Here is a 22,307-nt window from a genome sequence, read left to right on the forward strand (position 1 = left end):
CTACATAATATTAATTATCCACCCTTGGTGGAGGGGGATACCCCTTTTTTCCTGTCTACAGAGAGCGACTTCTTACTCCTGAGTGGGGACAGGATAATCTCCTCACCTGCCTATACAGTGGTTGCCTGGAGGTAACCCTGTCTTGTGAGTATATATATTGTACTCTTTACATATATCAATTTTTGCAGTACTTACTACACTATATATGGCTCTCGGTTTCCCTCTTCTGTATTCCTTTACAAGCTGCATTAGGGAGCACTTTTGTTGTAGCCAAATTTTTTCCTTGAGGCCGCTGAGCCAGTTGCCCCTCCCCACATCACCCCCTCCCCATCTTATCTGTGCTCCCTGAAGCAGAGTAGCATCTAAAATGTACCAGGGACTGCGGCCCTCTGGCAGTCCATGGCTCCATGAAGTCCCTGTCTTCATTCTTTCAGGGGCGCCTCTCCTCCGTGACCCGACGCATGTTAATACGTGATAGCATACCAGCCGTCACAGAGAAGATACAGCCAGCAGTGGATGAAGACGGGCGTGCACAGAGCCACAGACTGCCAGAGGAGCGTGCCTGCCGGGACTGGGGGAAGGGCACGCCTTGGGGGGCCCCTACACGCTCTGGGGCCCAGGGGCAATTGCCCTTTTTGCTTCTATGGAAGTGCCGGCCCTGCTTCATGTATGAACATGGCCATACTGGTGGTTGGGTACCACATTGTATATGCGGGGCACTGCACAGGATAAATACTCCATACGTTTTTAATAGAAAAAGTCTGACTTCTCAATTAATAAACAAAATAAGGATGGAAGTTTTTTCTTAAGTTGAGTTTGTATGCAAGTCAGAGTCTGTGCCTTCCTGTGCCTCTGGTGTTCCCCACTGTGTGACCCTGTGTCCACCTTTGCTCCTCTGTGCATCCACTGTAACACTCTGTACGTCTAGTGTCCTCCTGTATCCACCTTGTGCCTTCACTGTGCCACTGTGTGCTTTTAGTGTCTATCTCTGTTCCCTGTGCTTCCACTGTTCTGCCCTGTGCCTCTAGTATCTCCCTCTATCCCCCTGTGCCTCCACTGCGCTACCCTGTGCCTCTAATTGCTCCTCTATCCCCCTGTGCCTCCACTGCGCCACCCTGTGCCTCTACTATGCGCCTGTGTAGGGTAATCAAAGAGGGACTTGAGACAAAAAGCACAGAGAACACGGGAGCCCCAATGGTGTAGTAAATCACAATAAAAAGTTTAATGGTACTCAAACCAACCACTGAAGGCAGGTGGAGATCAACAACCCCGACTCCACTCGGGTGTCCAGATGTACTGGATGCGGTCGAACTCTTAGCAAAGGATTCCAAGTTGGTTGTAAGGATGGGAGAACACCTAACCAAAATAGAACCCCCCTCCCAAAGGAAGGTGGGTAGGGGGAAAGAAGCGCCCAAATGGTGATAAAACTGTGTTTAAAAAAAGCTAAAAAAAAAAAAAAAAAAAAAAAAAGAGAAGGTTGATTGAGGTGGCTTACCTCAAATAACGACAAATTCGTATATAAGCTTCACAAATTTTGTTAAGCACTAGGCAACAAAATGCATCTCCTAGTGCTTAATAACGTGTGAGTCTTATATACGAATTTGTCATCATTTGAGGTAAGCCACCTAAACCTTTTCTTTTTTTTAGTTGTTTTAAACACAGTTTTATCACCATTTAGGCGCCTCTTCCCCCCTTGTATTTCTAGTATACTCCTCTATTCCCCTGTGCCTAAACTGTGCCACCCTGTGCCTCTAGTGTCCCCCTCTATCCCCCTGTGCCTCCACCATGCCACCCTGTGCCTCTAGCATGCTTCTCTATCCCCCTGTGCCTCCACTGTGCCATCCTGTGCCTCTAGCATGCTCCTCTATCACCCTGTGCCTCAACTGTGCCACCCTGTGCCTCTAGTGTCCCTCTCTATCCCCGGTGCCTATACTGTGCCACCCTGTGCCTCTAGTATGTTCTCTATCCCCCTGTGCCTCCACTGTGCCACCCTGTGCCTCTAGTGTCCCCCTCTATACCCCTGTGCCTCCACTGTGCCACCCTGTGCCTCTAGTGTCCCTCTCTATCCCCCGGTGCCTCCACTGTGCCACCCTGTGCGTCTAGCATGCTCCTCTATCCCCCTGTGCCTCCACTGTGCCACCCTGTGCCTCTAGCATGCTCCTCTATACCCCTGTGCCTCCACTGTGCCCCCCCTGTGCCTCTAGTGTCCCCGTCTATCCCCCTGTGCCTCCACCGTGCCACCTTGTGCCTCTAGCATGCTCCTCTATCCCACCTGTGCCTTCACTGTGCCACCCTGTGCTTCTAGTATCTCCCTCTATCCCCCTGTGTCTTAACTGTGCCACCCTGTGCCTCTAGCATGCTCCTCTATCCCCCTGTGCCTCCACTGTGCCACCCTGTGCCTCTAGTATGCTCCTCTATCCCCCTGTGCCTCCACTGTGCCACCCTGTGCCTCTAGTATCCTCCTCTATCCCCCTGTGCCCCCACTGTGCCTCTAGTATGCTCCTCTATCCCCCTGTGCCTCCGCTGCGCCACCCAGTGCCTCTAGCATGCTCCTGTATCCCCCTGTGTCTCCACTATGCCACCCTGTGCCTCTAGTATCCTCCTCTATCCCCCTGTGCCCCCGCTGTGCTCTTAGTCTTTTTCACCTTCAATATAGAAGTAACATCATTGCAAACAGGGACGGATTCCTGGAAAGTTCACAGAGGCCTGAGCCTTGGGCGGCTGCACCCAATGGGGCACCTGGTCAGGAAAAGGAGGTTGATAAATCTGAAGGAGGTGGCTGAAAATTGGGAACAACACATGAAAAATGGAAGATAATGTCCAAGGGAGCTGTTCATTAAAGAGATGTGCAGCAGTATATAGATGTTACACATGGAAGAGGGGGCTGCATGTGGATGGGAGGGGACTGTTGTACATGGATGTTATACATGGAAGAGGGGGCTGCACGTGGAATGGGAGGGGACTGCTGTACATGGATGTTATACATGGAAGAGGGGGCTGCATATGGAATGGGAGGGGACTGTTGTACATGGATGTTATACATGGAAGAGGGGGCTGCACATGGAATGGGAGGGGACTGCTGTACATGGATGTTATACATGGAAGAGGGGGCTGCATGTGGAATGGGAGGGGACTGTTGTACATGGATGTTATACATGGAAGAGGGGGCTGCACGTGGAATGGGAGGGGACTGCTGTACATGGATGTTATACATGGAAGAGGGGCCTGCACATGGAATGGGAGGGGACTGTTGTACATGGTTGTTATACATGGAAGAGGGGGCTGCACATGGAATGGGAGGGGCTGCTGTACATGGATAATACACATGGAAGAGGGGGCTGCACATGGAATGGGAGGGGCTGCTGTACATGGATGTTATACATGGAAGAGGGGGCTGCACATGGAATGGGAGGGGGATGCTGTACATGGATGTTATACATGGAAGAGGGGGCTGCACATGGAATGGGAGGGGGATGCTGTACATGGATGATACACATGGAAGAGGGGGCTGCATGTGGAATAGGTGGGGGTACTGCATAGAAAGGGAGTCACAACACACATTTGGCCTAGGAGCTGAAAAAGTATACATTCGGCCTTGGTTAGAACAGTTACAGGACAGACAACATAGAGATACTCACTTGTACAAGCCATGGATGGGGGGTCTTTGTCAGCCCGGAAGTAATTCTTTTCGCAGACACACTGTATGGCGCCCTCTTCCTGAGTGGAGCTGTGTGGGGGGCATTTGCCACATTTAAGGTTTCCAGTGATGGACTTGTAAAATCCCGGCCGGCAAGCTGTAACACAAACGGAGAGTCCATGTAAGTAAAAGAACTGATTAGGTTCTCCAGAACAGTGTTTCTCAACATTTTATTGGTTTGTACACCTTTTAAAACCCTGTACTCACCAAGTAACCCCCTAACATAGTAAACATTAGCGCAAGTACCCCTTGAAAAAAACTGAATTATTGCAAATTTCCTTCTGTTTTAAGAAGGCAATTACACCAAGCTTTGCTTTTTAGGAGGAGGGCTTTTTAGTTCCTTTTATCCCCCTATACATTCCTAGTAGTTTGGGTCACCCTGAGCTGCTTGGTTACTCTGTTGTACTCGTCCAAGCCCTATCTCATACAGTCATATCAATCCCTGCAATGTACTGATGAGGACCAAAAGTCCGAAACAGGCTGTCTACATGTGGGTTTGATATGGCTGTGTAAAACTAAAAGCTATAAGCTTGCTATACACCAGCGGTTCTGGATGCTTGCTTGGCTTACTAGGGCGAAAAGGGATAATTTGCATATTTAGTAGGTGTGCATTGTGGGTAACCACAAATGTTCACTTATAACTGAATTATTGCAAATTTCCTTCTGTTTTAAGAAGGCAATTACACCAAGCTTTGCTTTTTTAGTAGGAGGGCATTTTGGTTCCTTTTATCCCCCTATACATTCCTAGTAGTTTGGGTCACCCTGAGCTGCTTGGTTACTCCCTTGAAAAATGTATATTTAATCGTAGTACATGACAATTGGTTCTAAACAGTTTTCAAGCAGTGTTGCTTAGCAAATTTTCGCCCAAGTCATTTTCGCATCGAAAATCCCGCGAAATTTCGGCGAATTTTCATGAAGATCTTTAGAAATATTTGCGTATTCGACCAGCATTGAAAATCGCTGTATGCGTAGGCTTATGCCCTTATGCGGAAAAATATTTGCAATAGTCCGCAAGAAACTCCCCTGTATGCGTACGCTTATGCCCCTATGCGGGAAAATGTCCGCAATAATCCGCAACAAACTTCGCTGTATGCGGACGCTTATGCCCTTATGCGGAAAAATGTCTGCAATAATTAGCTAATGCATGCGTGGCGAACCTTCGCATAGCGGTACTACGACTACGTGGAAATACGTACGTGATGAACTACGAATTTCACGCGAAAATAATGGGCATTATGTGAAAATTAACGCGAAAATATTCGATCAAAACGAGATTAGGCGAAAATTTGGCGAAATGAATTTTTGCATTTTTGCTCATCATTGTTTTCAAGCATTTACGATTGTATAAATATGATTTATGATTTTCTAAAGCTCTAAAATTTGTTATTCTTGGTTATGAAGCCCGAGTACCCCCTGGAACCATCAGACGTACCCCCTGGGGTACGCGTATCACATGTTGAGAACTTAGGCTCTAGAACACAATCTTTTAGTTTTTGTGTAGCTATAAATAGTTGGTAACAGTAACACAGATGCCAAATTAATGTCCAAACAAGAAAAAAGTTTAAAGTGGACCTGAACTCCGGATATCCTCTCTGCTCTAAAAGATAAGCAACAGCATAATAACCTTTAAATAAAAAACATTTCTTTATTACAGCTGATAGAAATCCCTGCAATAAATCTGCAGTGTCTACTTCCTGCTTCCATGGAAGCAGACATATTGTTAACATCCTGTATTTACAAATGATCTGCTCTGCCGAGGACTTCCAAGATTCCTGAGCTGACACAGCTGAGAGATCAAATTACACTTGTGCTTATTTACAGATGACGAGGAGGAATTAGACAGGCTAAACACTCTAAATACATACAGGGTGCATTTCTCTATATAATCTTTGTGTCCTGTGCAAGAGTTTAAGTCCACTTTAAAGCGGAATATAACCCTGCATTTCAACTTTGCTCTAAAACATTATTTACAGCATATTATATGCAACCATCATTTTTTTTTTTACTAGACCAGCATTGGAAGGGTTACACACAGAGCTTTAAAGTTCCTGGAGAGAACTGCTCCCGGCAGCCGAAGTTTAGATAGATGCATTTAAGCAAAACAAAATGTAACAAGTGAGGAATGTTACACACTCTTTGGCTGTCCTCCAGCTCCTGCACAGTCAGAGAGAGTGAGTCACATTCCACAGTTGTTACATTTTGTTTTGCTTAAATGTATATATGTGTATCTAAACTTGGATGTGGCAGCATTTCTCTCCAGGAACTTTAAAGCCCTGTGTGTAACCCTTCCAATGCTGGTCTAGTAAAAAAAAAATGCTGTTGCATATCATATGCTGTAAATAATGTTTTAGAGCAAAGTTGAAATGCAGGGTTATATTCCGCTTTAAAGAGGAACTTTACTGAAAAATAGTAGTTGGGGAAGAAAAATCAATACTCTGCAAAGTGGGGAGTTAAAAAATAGGATGGGTTAAGAAATGATTAAGATTTGCCGTGTAAGTTGTTTATGTTGTTTGATCCACACTGTTATTATCTATAAAAACACCCACTAAGATGTGATAGGCTAAAAAGATGTTTTTATATTAATATACACATATGCACATAGGGAGATACTGCTTGCTTGGCAGTTGGGAAAAAAAACGTTATTCCCCATAAGTCAATGAGGTTCAAAGACAGGAAGGTATCAGGGCCATGGCATCCCACTGTGGGAGGGATCTCAACATAATGGTCTCAATTCTGGTAGGGTTATCAAACAAATTACCTCACGTGAGGTCATTTACCTCATGAGGTAATAACATTTAGCAATTCTGGTAGGTTTTAGTCATGCTTTACCTCATGAGGTAAATTATGAGGTAATTTACCGAAAATAGCTATTCTCACAGAAATGAGGGGGCAAGTTAGCACATAATTTACCGATCAGTTTAAGACCTCCCTGTACCTGGAGGTAAAGTCAATTTGTATGCATTTTGCAGTTTATAGTGGAGTTCCTATTGCTGTTTTAGTGGAGTTTCTATTCAGGCTGTGTAATAAAAAAGAATAGTACAAATAAAATTCCAAATATTTACTGGATTTTTTTTTATAAGGGATGCCTATAAATATACTTTTTACAGGTTGCTACATCATCAAATACACCTCCCCCCTAAAAAAAATCTTCCAAAAACTATCCTAACTTATGGAAGACACTTAAAGGATACCTGAACTGAAGTGTGACATAATGAGATAGACATGTGTATGTGCAGTGCCTAGCACACAAATAACTATGCTGTGTTCCTTTTTTTCTTTCTCTGCCTGAAAGAGTTAAATATCAGGTATGTAAGTGGCTGACTCAGTCCTGACTCAGACAGGAAGTGACTACAGTGTGACCCTCACTGATAAGATATTTCCCTTTTTTTACCTCTTTCTTGCTCTCAAAAGCCATTTTCTGCTAGGAAAGTGTTTTATAGTTGGAATTTCTTATCATTAATGATCACACTGTAGTCACTTCCTGTCTGAGTCAGGACTGAGTCAGCCACTTGCATACCTTATATTTAACTCTTTCAGGCAGAGAAATAAAAAAAGAAACACAGCCTAGTTATTTGTGTGCTAGGCACTGTACATACACATGTCTTTCTCATTATGTCACATTTCAGTTCGGGTATCCTTTAAAGACTACTATTATTTATTTACTACATGCTAACTGCTAATATACCTCATGTTTAACCTCACATTATGCATTTACCTCATGTTCGGAAATGGAGAAAAAATCTTTCAGAATTGCTAAAAAAAAGAGGAAAATACCTCATGAGGTATTTTACCTACAAAAAAATATTGACGTCACGTAGCTACCAGAATTGAGGCCAAGGTCAGCCATACAGGTGTCCCTGATGATCTATACAAGAAAAGGTAAATATTTCTTACAGTAAAGGGGGAATCAGCTACTAATTGGGATGAAATCCAATCTGCACACTATTAAAGTGTACCAGAGCTCAGGGGCATAGTAATAGCCATAGCAGCCATAGCAGCTGCTATGGGGCCCTGGAGTATAGGGGGCCCAGTGGGTACTTAATATACCACATGCACCATTAACTTTCTTGTGTAGAAGTTTTCCAGAGGTGCCAATAGAATAAAAGTCACTTAAACGAGCTTAAAACCGATGGGGCAGTGGTGGACCTATCCCATCCATGCAGACAAAGCAAACAAAGGAAGGACTGTGGCACCAACAGTCAAACAACAATTTATTTATACTCCACAGTAAAAATAGGCAACGCGTTTCACGGGCTCAATCCTGCTTCATCAGGCCAATCAAAAAGGAGCATACAGCTTATCAGCATCAAAACCACACTGCGTTTCAAGGGCTCAATCCCGCTTCATCAGAAAACCACACTGAGAGCCTCAGTGTGGTTTTGATGCTGATAAGCTGTATGCTCCTTTTTGATTGGCCTGATGAAGCAGGATTGAGCCCGTGAAACGCGTTGCCTATTTTTACTGTGGAGTATAAATAAATTGTTGTTTGACTGTTGGTGCCACAGTCCTTCCTTTGTTTGCTTTGTCCACATGGATGGGATAGGTCCACCACTGCCCCATCGTTTCTAAGCTTGTTTAAGTGACTTTTATTCTATTGGCGCCTCTGGAAAGCTTCTACATATTGCTAAGTCCACCCTTGGTGGAGGGTTGTACCCATCTTTTTCCCATCTACAGAAAGCGACTTTTAATCCTGAGTGGGGTCAGGAAAATCTCCCCACCTGCCTTCACAGTGGCTGCCTAATGGTAACCCTGGTTTGTGAGTATTAAATTGTTATATCACTCATTATTAATTTTCATCTATACAATATCACACTATTGGGCTCTAGGTGTGTCCCCTCCCATTAACTTTTTTGTGTTTCCCCACTCTCTGACTTTGTCTCAGTGCCCATGAACTATGTGCAGTGTTACCTGCATGAGAATGTAAATGCCTAATTAGCTCATATCCATAGGGTAGGGGTAGGTGGCAATGCTTATGAGTGCCTATATCTGAGGGCCCATGAAACTTTTGCTATAGGACCCCATCATCTCTAGCTATGCCACTGCCAGAGCTCACTAACATAAAAAGATTTATACATACCTGGGGCTTCCTCCAGCCCCATCCGCTCGGATCGCTCCCACGCCGCCGTCCTCCGCTGCCCGCAGCTTCGGGAACCAGGTCCCGTCACTGATGTCAATCGGAGCCTGACAGTCGCTGGAGAGATATGCAGAGGGCACAATTATCTTACATCAGACTGGCTCCGACTGACGGCAGTGACGGGACCCAGTACCGAAGCTGCGAGCAGCGGAGGACGGCAGCGTGGGAGCGATACGAGCGGATGGGGCTGGAGGAAGCCCCAGGTATGTATAAATCTTTTTATGTTAGCATGCTCTGGTTTCCTTTAAAATTCCTCTTTAAAGGACACCTGAAGCGTGAAGGATATGGAGGCTGCCACATTTATTAACTTTTAAGCCTGGTTGTCCTGCTGATCCTCTGCCTCTAATACGTTTAGCCGCAGACCAGTGGGGCTGCGAAATTTCGCATCAAAATTCACTGTTTTCCATCGTAATCGTAATGCGAAATTTACGGTACAATGCGTAATAAATTACGTGTGAACCGTAATTATGTATCGAAATTTCGCATGACTTCGTAACTTCGCGAAATGACGGTTCATTACGAAACTACTCATTTAGTAACTTTTGACATGTATTTGTATTGATGTACGCTTACAAATAAGACGCGCATGCGCTGTTTCATGCGTATGTTTATACGCATCATAAGCATGATTGTACGCATTATACATTATGCACATGCGCATTGACAGGTTAAGTAACGCGAAATTACGTTACGCAATTTTGTTAACACGCGTAGTACCGTAGCCGTAATTACGATGTACCCGCCGTAACTTCGTAAAATACTAAGCGAAGTTTGATGCAACGTTTTACGATGCGAAAACTTCGTGAAATATGCGAAACTACGTTTTTTGGCCATTACGAGCACCACTGCCGCAGACCCTGAACAAGCATATTCATATCACGTGTTTCTGACATAATTGTCAGATCTGACAAGATTAGCTGCATGCTTGTTTCTGGAGCGATTCAGACACTACTGCAGTAAAACTACAACCGTGTTAAGAGTCACTGTAAAATATGAAACGAGAAACACTTGCAAACTTTCACACTTTTGAAAATCTCTTTAACATCTTCCGCTAGCTGTGGGTTTCAGCAAACACCTCCCTTGCAGGGGAAATGGCTTTCGGATTACCACTTCCAGAAACCCTCCCAGGGGTGTTCACAGCTACACTGCAGAACACCTAGCGACATGCCAGGGTGTATAATGCATTGTAATATAAGTGCACCATTGTCCTCTCCAGGGAGAGAGGTGCTTCACTCTCGCTGCTCTCAGGCTGTACACAACCAGCTCTAACCCTGAGAATGAATTGTCTGGAGCCACACTGTCCTGTGTATCCCCAATCCCAGGGCTGCTGCTATGGGAACAGTTTTCCCTGCACGTATGACATGTGGCTGTGCGATAACTGAAGCAGGGGACTAGGAGTTACTTTATAAGGTAGAGAAGACTGGTCATTTTTATGTCAATGTATGATCTTGTACATTTCTCCCAAAGTAGAATTCACAGAAAATTATTTGTTTCCAATGTTACTATCACTTACAATAGGTAATGAAAATCTGACACATCTGTCAGGTTTCGGGCTAGTTCATCTCCTCATGGGGGATTCTCAGATGTGTATTTATGTACAAAAGCTCTCACTGAAGGGCAGTTGCTCAGCCCAGTTGCCAAAATAGTGTGCAAATGAGTAGGGAAGTCCTTGTATAGATCCTTTCCACTGATGGCTTTTGTGAAAAATAAAGGTAGTACTGAGAATCCCCCATGAAGAGAGATGGGCTAGTCCAAAATCTTTCAGATCTGTTGTTTTTTTTACTGCCTACTGTAAGTGATGGCAACATAGGAACAAAGCAATGTACAGTGCATGTATAGTGCATTTTATTCTGGTAGAGATGTACATTTTATACGTATGAATTTTATATTTTCAATTTTTCACGATTGTCGTCCATCAAAGCATTAACTTGTTTACGACTGGAGCCTTTGGTCCCTTTTAAGGACCAGAGGCTTTTTTTAAATTTTTACACTTCCTGATTTCTGTGTTTGGCTCACAGTGATCAGGAGGAAAATGGCTCCTGACCAAGTCACAGAGATCTGTGTTGGCGGGGAGGCGCAATTGTGTCCTGAGTATGGGATCAGGCGGTGTTAAAACTTTGCTGCATCAGGCTAAAAGGGGTTCTTCCGTGAATGAGGAAAAAAATAAAAAGTGGTTTATGCATAAACTATTAAACATCCTTCTAAAATAGTGTAAAAAGTTTTTAAAAAAATGAATGGTTTCAGCAATACAACATGTAATGTAAACAATGACGTACGAAGGACTGGGAGACTAATCCATTTGTTAGGGGTGTTTTTTTTTTTTAACTCCTGCCTAAGTAGTTTTCAGTGGTATAACCCACTTCTAGCAGGAATCGCCATTATAGCCCTTAACCACTTGATCCTATCTGGACGGATATATCCATCCAGATAGACTGTGCTGCTCCTGCAGCGTGGTACGCTGCCGCGCGTGCTCCTGCTGCCTGCTGCTAGCCCCCCGATCAGTGAATGGGAATGTAATTCCCATTCACCGATCTAAGCCCCCTGGAGAAATACCGACGCTTTCTAAGTAGAGAGTGCGGTATTTCTGCCCGGAAAAAAAATGTACAGCCTCCTAATAGTTCCTGGCAGCGTGATTGTACGCTCCAGGAACTTTTTTGACTGTGGCCATCTTGTGGCCAAATAGTAAACTGCACCCACATACATTTTTTAAAGAAAGAATTACATTATATTACATATAAAAATAGCTGTTTACCTCCCAAACTAAAATCACCCACATACATTTTTTAATTAAAAAATAAATAAAAAATTTACAAATAAAAAAAAAACTACATAAATAGTTACCTAAGGGTCTAAACTTTTTAAATATACATGTTAAGAGAGCATCTTATTCATTTTTTTTTTTAATTATAAGCTTGTAAATAGTGATGAACGCAAATTGAAAAAAATGCACCTTTATTTCTAAATAAAATATCGGTGCCATAAATTGTGATAGGGACATAATTTAAAAGGCGTAATAAGCGGGACAAATACGCAAATAAAATACATGGGTTTTAATTACGGTAGCATGTATTAATTTTAAACTACAATGGCCAAAAACTGAGAAATAATGATTTTTTTCCATTTCTTTCTTAATCTTCCTGTTAAAATGGATTTAGAAAAAAAGAATTCTTAGCAAAATGTACTACCTAAAGAAAGCCTAATTAGTGGCGGAAAAAACAAGATATAGATCAATTAATTGTGATTAGTAGCGATAAAGTTATTGGCGAATGAATGGGACGTGAACGTTGCTCGGATGCATGAGATTTTCCACGCTGTTGGCTGAAGTGGTTATAGGCTGAGCTCTGCTGAGCAGCTGAATTTGTGTTTACATTGTTGCTAGGAAACCAGAGGCCATGCAGAGACTCCTTTGTGAAAAGGAGTCAGAAGCTGATGGGAGAATGAATCAGTCCCATCTACACCATATGATTCTTTGTCAGATTCGATTCAATTTGATTTGATTCATTGATTTGAGTCAATCTGACATGTCCGATTCATGATTCGATTCAATTTGATTCAAATTGAATCGAATCATGAATCGGACATGTCAGATTGAATCAAATCAAATCAATGAATCAAATCGAATTGAATCAAATCTGACAAAGAATCATATGGTGTAGATAGGACTGATTCATTCTCCCAGCAGCTTATGATTCTTTTTCACAAATGAGTCTCTGCACGGCCTCTGGTTGCCTAGCAACAATGTAAACACATATTGAGCAGCTCAGCTGAGCTCAGCCATTAGGGCTGTAACTGCTATTCCTGCTAGAAGTGGGTTATACCACTGAAAACTACTTAGGCAGGAGTTATGTTTGTGAAAAGAAAGTAAAAAAAACACCACCCCTAACAAATGGATTAGCCTCCCAGCCGTCATCCGTCACTATTTACATTACCGTTGTATTGATGAAACCATTCATTTTAAAAAAAAAAACTTTTTACAGTATTTTAAAAGGATGTTTAATAGTTTATTCATAAACCACTTTTTATTTTTTTCCTCATTCGCGAAAGAATCCCTTTAAAGGAGTCATCAGGCAATTTAAATTACAGCCGATTTACTTACCTGGGGCCTCCTCCAGCCCCTTGCAGCTAACTGTCCCACGCTGACAGCTCAGTTCACAGCCGTCGGTCCAGGGCCCATATATGGTGACCTCGAGGGCATCCTTACTGCGCCTGCATGAAGCCCTGTTGTCAATCAAGCCCCCATTGTCCGCAGCGTACTGAACAGGCGCAGTAGTTCTAGTTCTGCACCTGCGCAGGACGCCGCAGACAACGTGAGCTTGATTGACAGCGGCGCTTTATGCAGGCACAGTAAAGACCACCTCGAGGTCGGCCTCTGCACCATGCGGGGACCCTGGACCGAAGGCTGTGAACTCAGCTAACATCGTGGGACAGTCAGCTGCAAGGGGCTCAGGGGCAAACGCAGGATTTTTAAGGGGGGGTTCCTGAAAGGTCCAGAAGCACGTATGTCCCGAGTGCTTCCGAATACAGGTGGCTCCATACTGCCCATGCACAAAAGTGCGCTGGCGTATTACGGAGCTGCCTATCTTTGGAAGTACTCAAGGACACTAGTGTTTGAGGGCTTCTGGTAGCAGAAAATGTGAACGGGGTGCAGCGCTGGAACAACTCCCCAAGAGGGGAACAGGAGATAGACTTAGTTTGGACAATTCAGTGGAATATGCTACATAGTTTCACATAGCGCAAGCGATACCCATATGATGCAGGGATATATGCATCTGCGGAAGATGGCGGCGCTATATAAATACTAAATAATAATATTTTGCCTCACCAGGATTGCACTTTTATTTAGCTTTCCTGTAAGACAAGAACACACAGTCAGCTCTAGGGGAAGAGGGAAACAAAGGTGAATGAGGGAGGGCTGGTGCACACCAAGAGGGCTTCTGAGCGTTTTTCAAATCAACAGTGATTTGAAAAGCGCTTGGCTAATGTTACCCTATGTGGGTGTTCCCACAGCAGCGTTGTGACTTTTTCAAAATCGCAGGTATACTGCATGTAGCATGTTTTTGAGCAATTCATTCAAAAATCGCTCTGAAAATCACTTCACAAAATCACACTCACAAATTGCTAGCGATTGCTATTGTCATTTTGGCGTTGCACTAGCCCAGAGAGAGGAGTGGAGAAATTGAGAATAGCCTGAGATGGAGCAGAGAACTTATCTGTATTGAAGTCCCACATCAGACAGGCTACTTGCCTGTAATCGGACTCCTGTCCCTGTCAGTCTCTCACACAAGTCAGAAAGAAGCCCTCCTGGAGTCTAGGGACTGTCAAAAACTTTTCAGCTTGTTATCCACACCTTATCCACACATGCAGTCATTATAACAATGGGGAGAGACCAGACAGATGTTTGCCCACAGACCCTGAGTCCAGGCAAGCTCTGCATCATGCTGTGTATATTTACCAGCTTGCCTGCACTCTAATTTCATCATGTCTGACACTTCTGTGCTGTGGAGAGTGGGGGACTCCATAATCAACATTCTCTCACTGCAGGCTGCATCTTCTTGTGAGGGAAGCTGGGCTGCCTCGCTCATTCTATTAGCTGGAGGGAGGCACTAGAAGTAAGAAGGGAGGGAGAATGAGGCTGTTTATATTATGCTGGCTTCCCTGGCTGAATACACAGCTCAGTGCAGGGGGGAGGTTCCAGACACCCGGAATAGCCCCCTGAGTTCGCCAGTGGGGCTGGAGGAAGCCCCAGGTAAGTAATTTAAATTGACTGATGACTCCTTTAAGCAGCCACAAGTGCGGTGTAGTTTTAGCTACATGCTAACGGTTACAATGGCAACATCACTGATCTCATCCTATATAATAAAACCCCTGTGTCTCTGCGTCCTCCTTTGTCCCTGTGTCCGTGCTTTCAGACCTGACAGTTTGGTGTCTGTGAACCTCATTGCACTGTGGGAAATAACAGCTTTTTCCAACTGATAAGCAAGCAACATCTCCCTGTTTGCATATACTTTGGAAATCAGTGGAGTATGGGCGAGCGGGATGCGTCTGTGCAAGTGTTACGGGGGAAGGGGGGGGGGGGGGTTGCGGTCATGGCCTAGCGCCCGTTTATTAACGGGTGGGCCTTTTTACTAATACAATATAATCTGAATAATCAGATTGAAAAAAAAGTCATCCCTAGTACAGTCCATGACACTACCCAGCATAACATCTCTTTGATCGTGATCTTGTCAACTGGGTAAAGTCTCTGCATGCCCTGTTTGTCAAGACTCATAACTGTGCACATGCAGAATGTTCCCACCATGAGAGTGCAGTCAAGGATAATGCTGCATGTTGACTAACTGCCCCTTCAATGCCATGGGTTATTCTACATGTTACACTATCCCTCTGCATGCAGGCTTTATACTAACGTCTATAATATAATGCATGCAGTGTCCATTGCAGTTCACACACATTGTAAGATGTTCGTTATGTAATGCACACAGAGTGAAACCAGTGTTAATGTTGACCTGAAGTGAAAATAAACTAATAAGACAATGAATTGTCTATGTAGTAGGTATAATAAATAGAACATTACTAGTATAGAAAAGAGTCTCCTATTTTTATTTTCAGTTTTATAGCTTTGTTTTTAAGATTTAATTTTCTTGCAGTAAAACCTTATCATTTTTCTTTTCCCTGACAGAATTCAGGCTTTAAGCTTTTATTAACTTTTCAGGAAATCAGACTTAATTCCAAAAGCTGCTCGACAAGCTCAAACAAGCTCTTTTGCAGAGATAACAACTAAAGTTTTCCCTTTTTTTAAACTCTTTCTGTACTGGAAAACAGAAAGGGACTTCAGATAGTTTCATTTTAGTGCTACAACTATACATGTATATGTTTATCTCATCATGTCACATGTCACTTCAGGTACACTTTAAGGACAGTGGTAAAAGCAGAAATCTTAAAAAAAAAAAAAAAATTAGCACTTATTTTTTTATTTTTATTTTTTTAATTATTATTAGGTCTATACATCCCTTTTATATACGGTATCTACTGCATTTTACTGGAAATATTTGAATATCAATGTATCTTACGGGATTTGTTCAAATAAATAATTCAAACACTTATTTGATGTACCGGAATTATAAGTAAATACAAAAAGAAAAAAAGAAAGAAAAAACAAACAAACAAAAAAAGTCACTATATTTTCCCTTTAAACCTAAACTGTAATTGTTGTAATCTTGTAAACCTGCTGTGAGTTTTCATGTTACATAATGAAAAGGTTAAAAGTATTAGACTCTAAGCTACAACTGCTTAGTAGCAGGAAGTAATGACAGAGCAAGACCAGAGACAGGAAATAAATAATTAAAAATATCAATGAATACAAGATTATCCCCCATCAAATATGCATAAACATTTCATTAAGTTAAGTGATGCATTCAATCACGTTCCATTATGCTGAAACACAGTCAGTGGAGCCGGCCCCGCCCACGTCTGCTACGATCCGGCCCCCCAGCTCACATCGTTTCATTCAATAACTCCTCCAGTGACATTGTTTGCCGTCGCCCTCCTGCTGCTTGTTTTGCACATGTTTAAATGGCTCAGTTCCTATGGTAATACTATTTTAGTGTATACAAAGGAGATACAAAAGAAATAAGAATGGCAGGAAGCACTTTGTGCTGTTTATTTTTTTATAAATAGTTTTCAGTTTACCTCTTCTGACAAGCATTGGTGTTTATACCGAAGAGCTCACGTGCAGCTGATCATGTGCCATAGAGCCAGCAGAGAATGCAATTCCCTTTGTTATGTTACAGCGTGCATGTTTGTAACCTGCTGAATTTGATCTGTAGCTAGACTCGAGAGATACGGCAAGTGGGCGGAGGGAACTAGAGGGGAGGAGCTCCTGCAGGGACCCCAGAGCTGTTTCGGGCTCCAACTATTAACCTTTCCTTCCTCTGATACACTGGACTATACTTAAAGAGGAACTCCAGTGAAATTAATGTAATAAAAAAAAGTGTTTCATTTTTACAATAATTATGTATAAATGATTTAGTCAGTGTTTGCCCATTGTAAAATATTTGAAATCCCTGATTTATATTCTGACATTTATCACATGGTGACATTTTTACTGTTGGCAGGTGATGTAGCTGCTGCTTGCTGTTTTGGCAGTTGGAAAGCGCTATAAACAGCTATTTCCCACAATGCAATAGAGTTCACAGACAGGAAACTGCCAGGAGTACCACGGTCCTCAGAGTTTCTTGTGGGAGGGGTTCTACCACAATATCAGCCATACAGCGCCCCCTGATGGTCTGTTTGTGAAAAGGAATAGATTTCTCATGTAAAAGGGGGTATCAGCTACTGATTGGGATAAAGTTCAATTCTTGGTCTGAGTTTTTCTTTAAAGAGAACCCAATGCGGTTCGTAGGAGGGTAGATGGGACACAGAGGCATGTTCTCTGCCTCATGACATGCCTCTTTGATCCCTCACCAGTGCGCTATAGCCCCTTGAGATTAGCGACAATATTTGTCGCTACCTCGGAGGTAAACACAGGGGAGAGAAATTCCATGTTCAAAACGCCTGCCAGGGGCATTCCTGCAGGGTTTCCAGAGCAGCCATTGGGCAGCTCTCTCTACCTGGCCGCGCCCCCTGCCGTGTCCCCACCTCCCTGCACACTGTGAGAGAAACACAGTCTCTCATTCCAGCGTCGTGACCCAGAGATCACGAAAGTGAAAGTGGGCCAGTGCGGCCCACAGGCGTGGCGGGGGAACAGCGTTTTTTGCAGCTACCTGATCCTCTCAGCCCCCCAGATCAAGTAGCCTATGTTTTTTTTAACCACTTCAGCCTTCAGTGTTGTTTCACCTTATTCATCCAAGAAACTTTAACCTCCCATTGATTCGCCAATAACTTTATAACTACTTAACACATTGAACTGATCTATATTGTGTTTTTTCCACCACCATCTAAGCTTTCTTTGGGTGGTACATTTTGCTAAGAATAATTTTTTTCTAATTGCGGACTTGCAAATTCTTACTCTTAGGGACACACAGCCACAGGTCACAAGTAGATCTGCCTACTTAGTAGTGACCAGCCGCTCATCCAGGAGGAAGCAGGGACCAGGAAAACACAGGAAAAGAGAGCCTGAAAAGCCGACTCCTCCATGGGTGCCGCGCACTGACAGCCTGCAGTACCGCTACAGGACATTAGGTGTCATCAAGCGGTGGTAACGTGATGATGGCTTGAAGTCTGACGCAGGCAGCCCAGGAGGAGTCAAGGAAGGTGATCACACTAATAATCTTCTTTCTTCTTTTATTTGGCTGCACCGGGTGTCACCAGCTCCCTAGCGGTTATGTCCTTCTGCCTGCACCCCCTTTTTTTACTTGCTAGTCTGCAACCAGGGCCACTGCCCTGCCCGCACTGCCCAAGAAATGGTCCTGACTACATTGATCCAGGAAAGTTTAATATTAGCCGCTCAGCCCAACTGTCAAAACAGTGTTCAAATAGGGAAGCCAGCTGGAATATTTGAACAGAGCCTTTCCAGAAAGTGCTTTTGAAAAACAATAACAAAATTATTGAGAATCCTCCACGAGCAGCTAGAGTGGTTTAAAATCAGTCAGATTTGTCAGTAACATAGGGGGGAAAAGTAATTTACAGTGTATTTTACTCTAGGAGAAACGTATATTTTCTATGTATCTATTTACATGTATGTCAAGTTTTACAATTTTTCATGGTAGTGGTCTTTTAGTTATTTGAGATTTCATGGCTTCCAAACATTACATATAGTAAAAATAGAGGTGTTACCTTCAAGCCGAGACTCTGGTCATTAATTACAGACAGCAATCAATTTTTTGTTCACTTCTGCACTGGCTGGAGCCCAGCCAGGACCACCTATATCTCTGCTGTTTCTGGCGGTCCTGGCTGCACACACATTCTAATGATGAATGCGCAACCTCATAATAAGCACTGCCAGAAACAGCAGAAACAGTCTTGAGTTCCAGGTGAAAGCTGCCTCTTCCCAGACCATCATTAATAGCGGTTATCTATGGTGCAGGTAACGGAGGCATTTAGGTGCTGTGTGCAGCATTTTGAAGCCCTGGGATCCTGGTATTTAAAAGTTTTGCTACTTTTTTTTTTTTACATTTTAGACCCAATTTATACTGCCTAAATTTCCTTAACCGGCAGTGCGTTCGGATGAATATTTGGCCCTGCACGATCTTGGCACAGAGCGTTTGGCTGAACAGAAGTGCCAACAAACCAGTGATTCATGATGCAGCAGGACTGTTTGGTGAATAATCAGAATCTTGACATTTTTCAAGAGTTCAGCTGGTAAGTAAGAATCAAAGCGGACCTCCAGTGTGAATTAATCCGTCAGCAACTTCAAGTTATTTCGTTTGAGATAAGCGCACTAATTTTGACCTCAGTTGGCAGAGCTTGTGCTGTAAATTCTTGAAATGCTTTCATCTCTCTCTGCTAGCAGAAATTATAGCAACTGAAAGCAGGAGTCCTCTGTTATTGTCTTACAATGCCCCCTAGTGACAAGTGGCCATAAGTATACATTACAGCAGTACTAATTAGAAGCAGGGAAATGGAACACATAAGAAATAATAAAAAATGTGCTAAAATAAATTATCCTGGAGCACTTGTAAGCCTCTAAATACATTGACTACTAAAGGGTAACGTTAGTGTCAGGGACACTAACTTTATAAGTTATAGTGTATGATCGCCGCAATTTCTTTTACTCAACCCCTCCGCCCTCGCTACACCATATAAGGCTTGGCCCCACCACTTTGTGCAATAACACCATGGCGTTCTCTTCTGGAGGCTGGGCTACCTCCTCCACAGCCCCGCCTCCAGCTCTGTAGCTGCATTATTTTAAACAAAACACTTTGTAATTCATTTAAATGACCGCTTTAACAAAAAAATCGTAAAATGTGTATGTATAGAGTCAAATGCACTATACATTTATTTTTCTTACATCACTGTCACTTACAGTAGGTTGTAAAAATCTGACAGATCTGTCAGGTTTTGGACTAGTCTATCTCCTAATGGGTAATTATGAGGGTTTTCTTCATTTGCAAAGCCACTTACTGAATGGCAGTTGCTCAGTCCAACTGCCAAAATAGTATGCAAGCGAGTAGGAGGGCCAGCCACTATCTTTGTATAGACCCTTTCCAGGAAGGTGATTTTGTAAAAAATAAAGTACATACTGAGAATCCACCATGAGAAGATGGACTGGTCCAAAACTTTTCAGATTTTTATTGCCTAGTGTAAGCGACAACTACATAGAATAAATAATGTACAGCGCATTATACTCTGGGAGACTCGTACATCTTGTATGTAAGTATTCAAAATGTTAAAATTTTTCGCAATAGTGGCCCTTTAAAATATCACTTAATACACAACTATAAAAAAAAAGAAACAGAAATTGAACGTGGGCCTAATTTTTTCTTCCAATTTAATTTCAGTGCTGTACAGAATCCGCACACAATGTAGTCCTTCCTTATCCATCCTGTGAGTTTTCCATTCTATTGTTCCTCCACTTGGCAACGCTAATAGTTCACCACTCGGGTCAGGCCAGTCCAGCTTTATCAGTGGTGCCGAAATAAATTATTTTGCTTTGCGGGTGGAATTCAACAACAACGTCTCTAAGTAGCTGCTTGCTGTCACAGTAAACTCCCAGAAGCGCTGAAATGTACATGTCACCGTGGTGGCTGTGATCATTTATCTGAGCGACGGCGGGGGGGTCTCAGTGACTTCTGAAGGATCTGATGTGTTGTATAGTCCCCTTCCTCCCCCCCCCCCCCCACCACTTGCTATGGTTTTATTCCTGCTCAACAGCTCCGGCCTGTAAATGAAACACCTTCCTGCTCTACGTGACACTATTTCGACCACAGCTGGAATTAAACAAAATCCAACTTAACACATCAACGGTCTGAACTTCAATAGGTCACCTCTGATTTGGGAAGGTCTGTGGTGGTCCGAAGGTGACGTTATCTGCCGCTGAGTCTAGCTGTGCAGAATGAATTGAGGTTCCGGCTCAGTGAAAAGTGACAACAATGACTTCTGCCAGTCAGGAGGAGAATGCATCAGACCAGTAGCATAAGCTGATCTCTAAATGCCACAGTCACAGGACGAGTCCACGTTTATTTATCAGCGATGGTGCAATGGTCAGATGATCATAAGGAGTAAGCTTTGTCTTATTTCCCTCAACAACATCAACAACAATAATACATTTGTAAAGATCTTTTCTCCCGTAGCACTCAAAGCACATAAGCTTGTCTCAGATCAGTAGATAATGATGTGCACAGGGGGGAAAGTTAAGTGATCATAAATGCCAGACTAAACCGGTGACTTTTCAGTTCTGATTTAAAAGTGTCCTGGGTTAGAGCTGTCTTAATTGAATTTGGCAAGGCATTCCTCAGGGTAGGGGCAGCATGTCAGAAAGCTCTGGCTCCAAAGTTTTTTAGTTGAGTTCAGAAAAGGGGGCAGAGCCACAAACAGCCAATCAGAATTGTTTGATTGATTTCAATGAGAAAATGTAAACTGCTTCCATCCTCACATTATTGATGCCAAGGACCGCAAAGCTCACAAACTTGGTCATTGAGTGACTGTGTGTCAATGTTAAAAAAAGTGGACGGAGCCATCTAACCATATACATATTCGAGTAACGCCGGGTCCTCAGCAAGTAAATAATAGTAATTTTGGATATTAGCGTGACATCGGGGTCTTCTGTATACACACTAGATTCTCTTCCTTAACAGTCCTTCTCAGTCCTTAACATCCGCCTCGACTGAGTGTCCGGGAATTGCGATATGTAAGTCTTCAGTTTATTAATCTCTCAATCCACAAAGTTCGCCCTAATAACTTGCTCATTCCCCCTCATTTCCCACTAGGGCACTTCAATAAAAGACAACCAAGCAATGCTGTGGAGTCGGAGTCGAGGAGTCGGAGCCCGGCAACCAAAACTACCAAAAATGCCACCAAGAACTTGCTGACAACCATAATTTCTGCAGCTCGTCTTAAAAAATATCCTACTGTATTTTAACAGAATAAAAAAAAAACTAAAGATGGGATTGGAAAAGTTAGCTTTGGAAGCACACCATCTTAGATGATTCATTTAGAGCAGTTAATCAGGCATGGGGGGGTCTCCTCTGCTCACACCAGAAGAAGGATGGGTGAGGACCATCGGGCTGTAGCTGCAGCAGAGACATCAATGTTCTCATTTGTCCTGATCTCGCATTCCAAAGCTTTTATACAAACTACAAACAAGAGGAGAGTAACATCCCTCTCAGCTTGGATGTCTTAACCACCGCTGCAGATGGAGGGGAATAAAGAGCTTATTGTGTATGCAGATGTCGCTAATAAAACAGCACTCCACAACAATTCCGCCTAAAGACTTGATAGGTTTAACCCTTCAAAGGCCCGCCGGTATTTTCATGCACGGTTAAAACGCTGCTAAATGATTCCGCAAATATTGCCAGCTGTTTGTGTTTCCAGGACAAAGCC

At 43.1% G+C, this 22,307-nt stretch overlaps 1 protein-coding gene across 4 annotated transcripts in view; it reads right to left on the minus strand.

The window, feature by feature from the left end:
- The window catches only part of EPHA3 (EPH receptor A3), a 501,294-nt gene that overhangs the window by 156,494 nt on the left and 322,493 nt on the right, over positions 1 to 22,307 (minus strand). For 3 of the 4 annotated variants that reach the window (XR_011026545.1, XM_068270665.1, XM_068270664.1), the window contains exon 4: positions 3,639 to 3,794. Coding sequence is in view for 3 of the 4 variants with exons in the window: in XM_068270665.1 (XP_068126766.1) it covers positions 3,639 to 3,794 (156 nt within the window). In the remaining variant the exon portion in view is untranslated. Of the gene's footprint in view, positions 1 to 3,638; positions 3,795 to 14,283; positions 14,320 to 22,307 lie in introns of those variants that run through there. The other variant, XM_068270666.1, reaches the window with a different exon arrangement.

Source organism: Hyperolius riggenbachi, chromosome 2 (assembly GCF_040937935.1).
Source record: "Hyperolius riggenbachi isolate aHypRig1 chromosome 2, aHypRig1.pri, whole genome shotgun sequence".
Classification (NCBI taxonomy): domain Eukaryota; kingdom Metazoa; phylum Chordata; class Amphibia; order Anura; family Hyperoliidae; genus Hyperolius; species Hyperolius riggenbachi.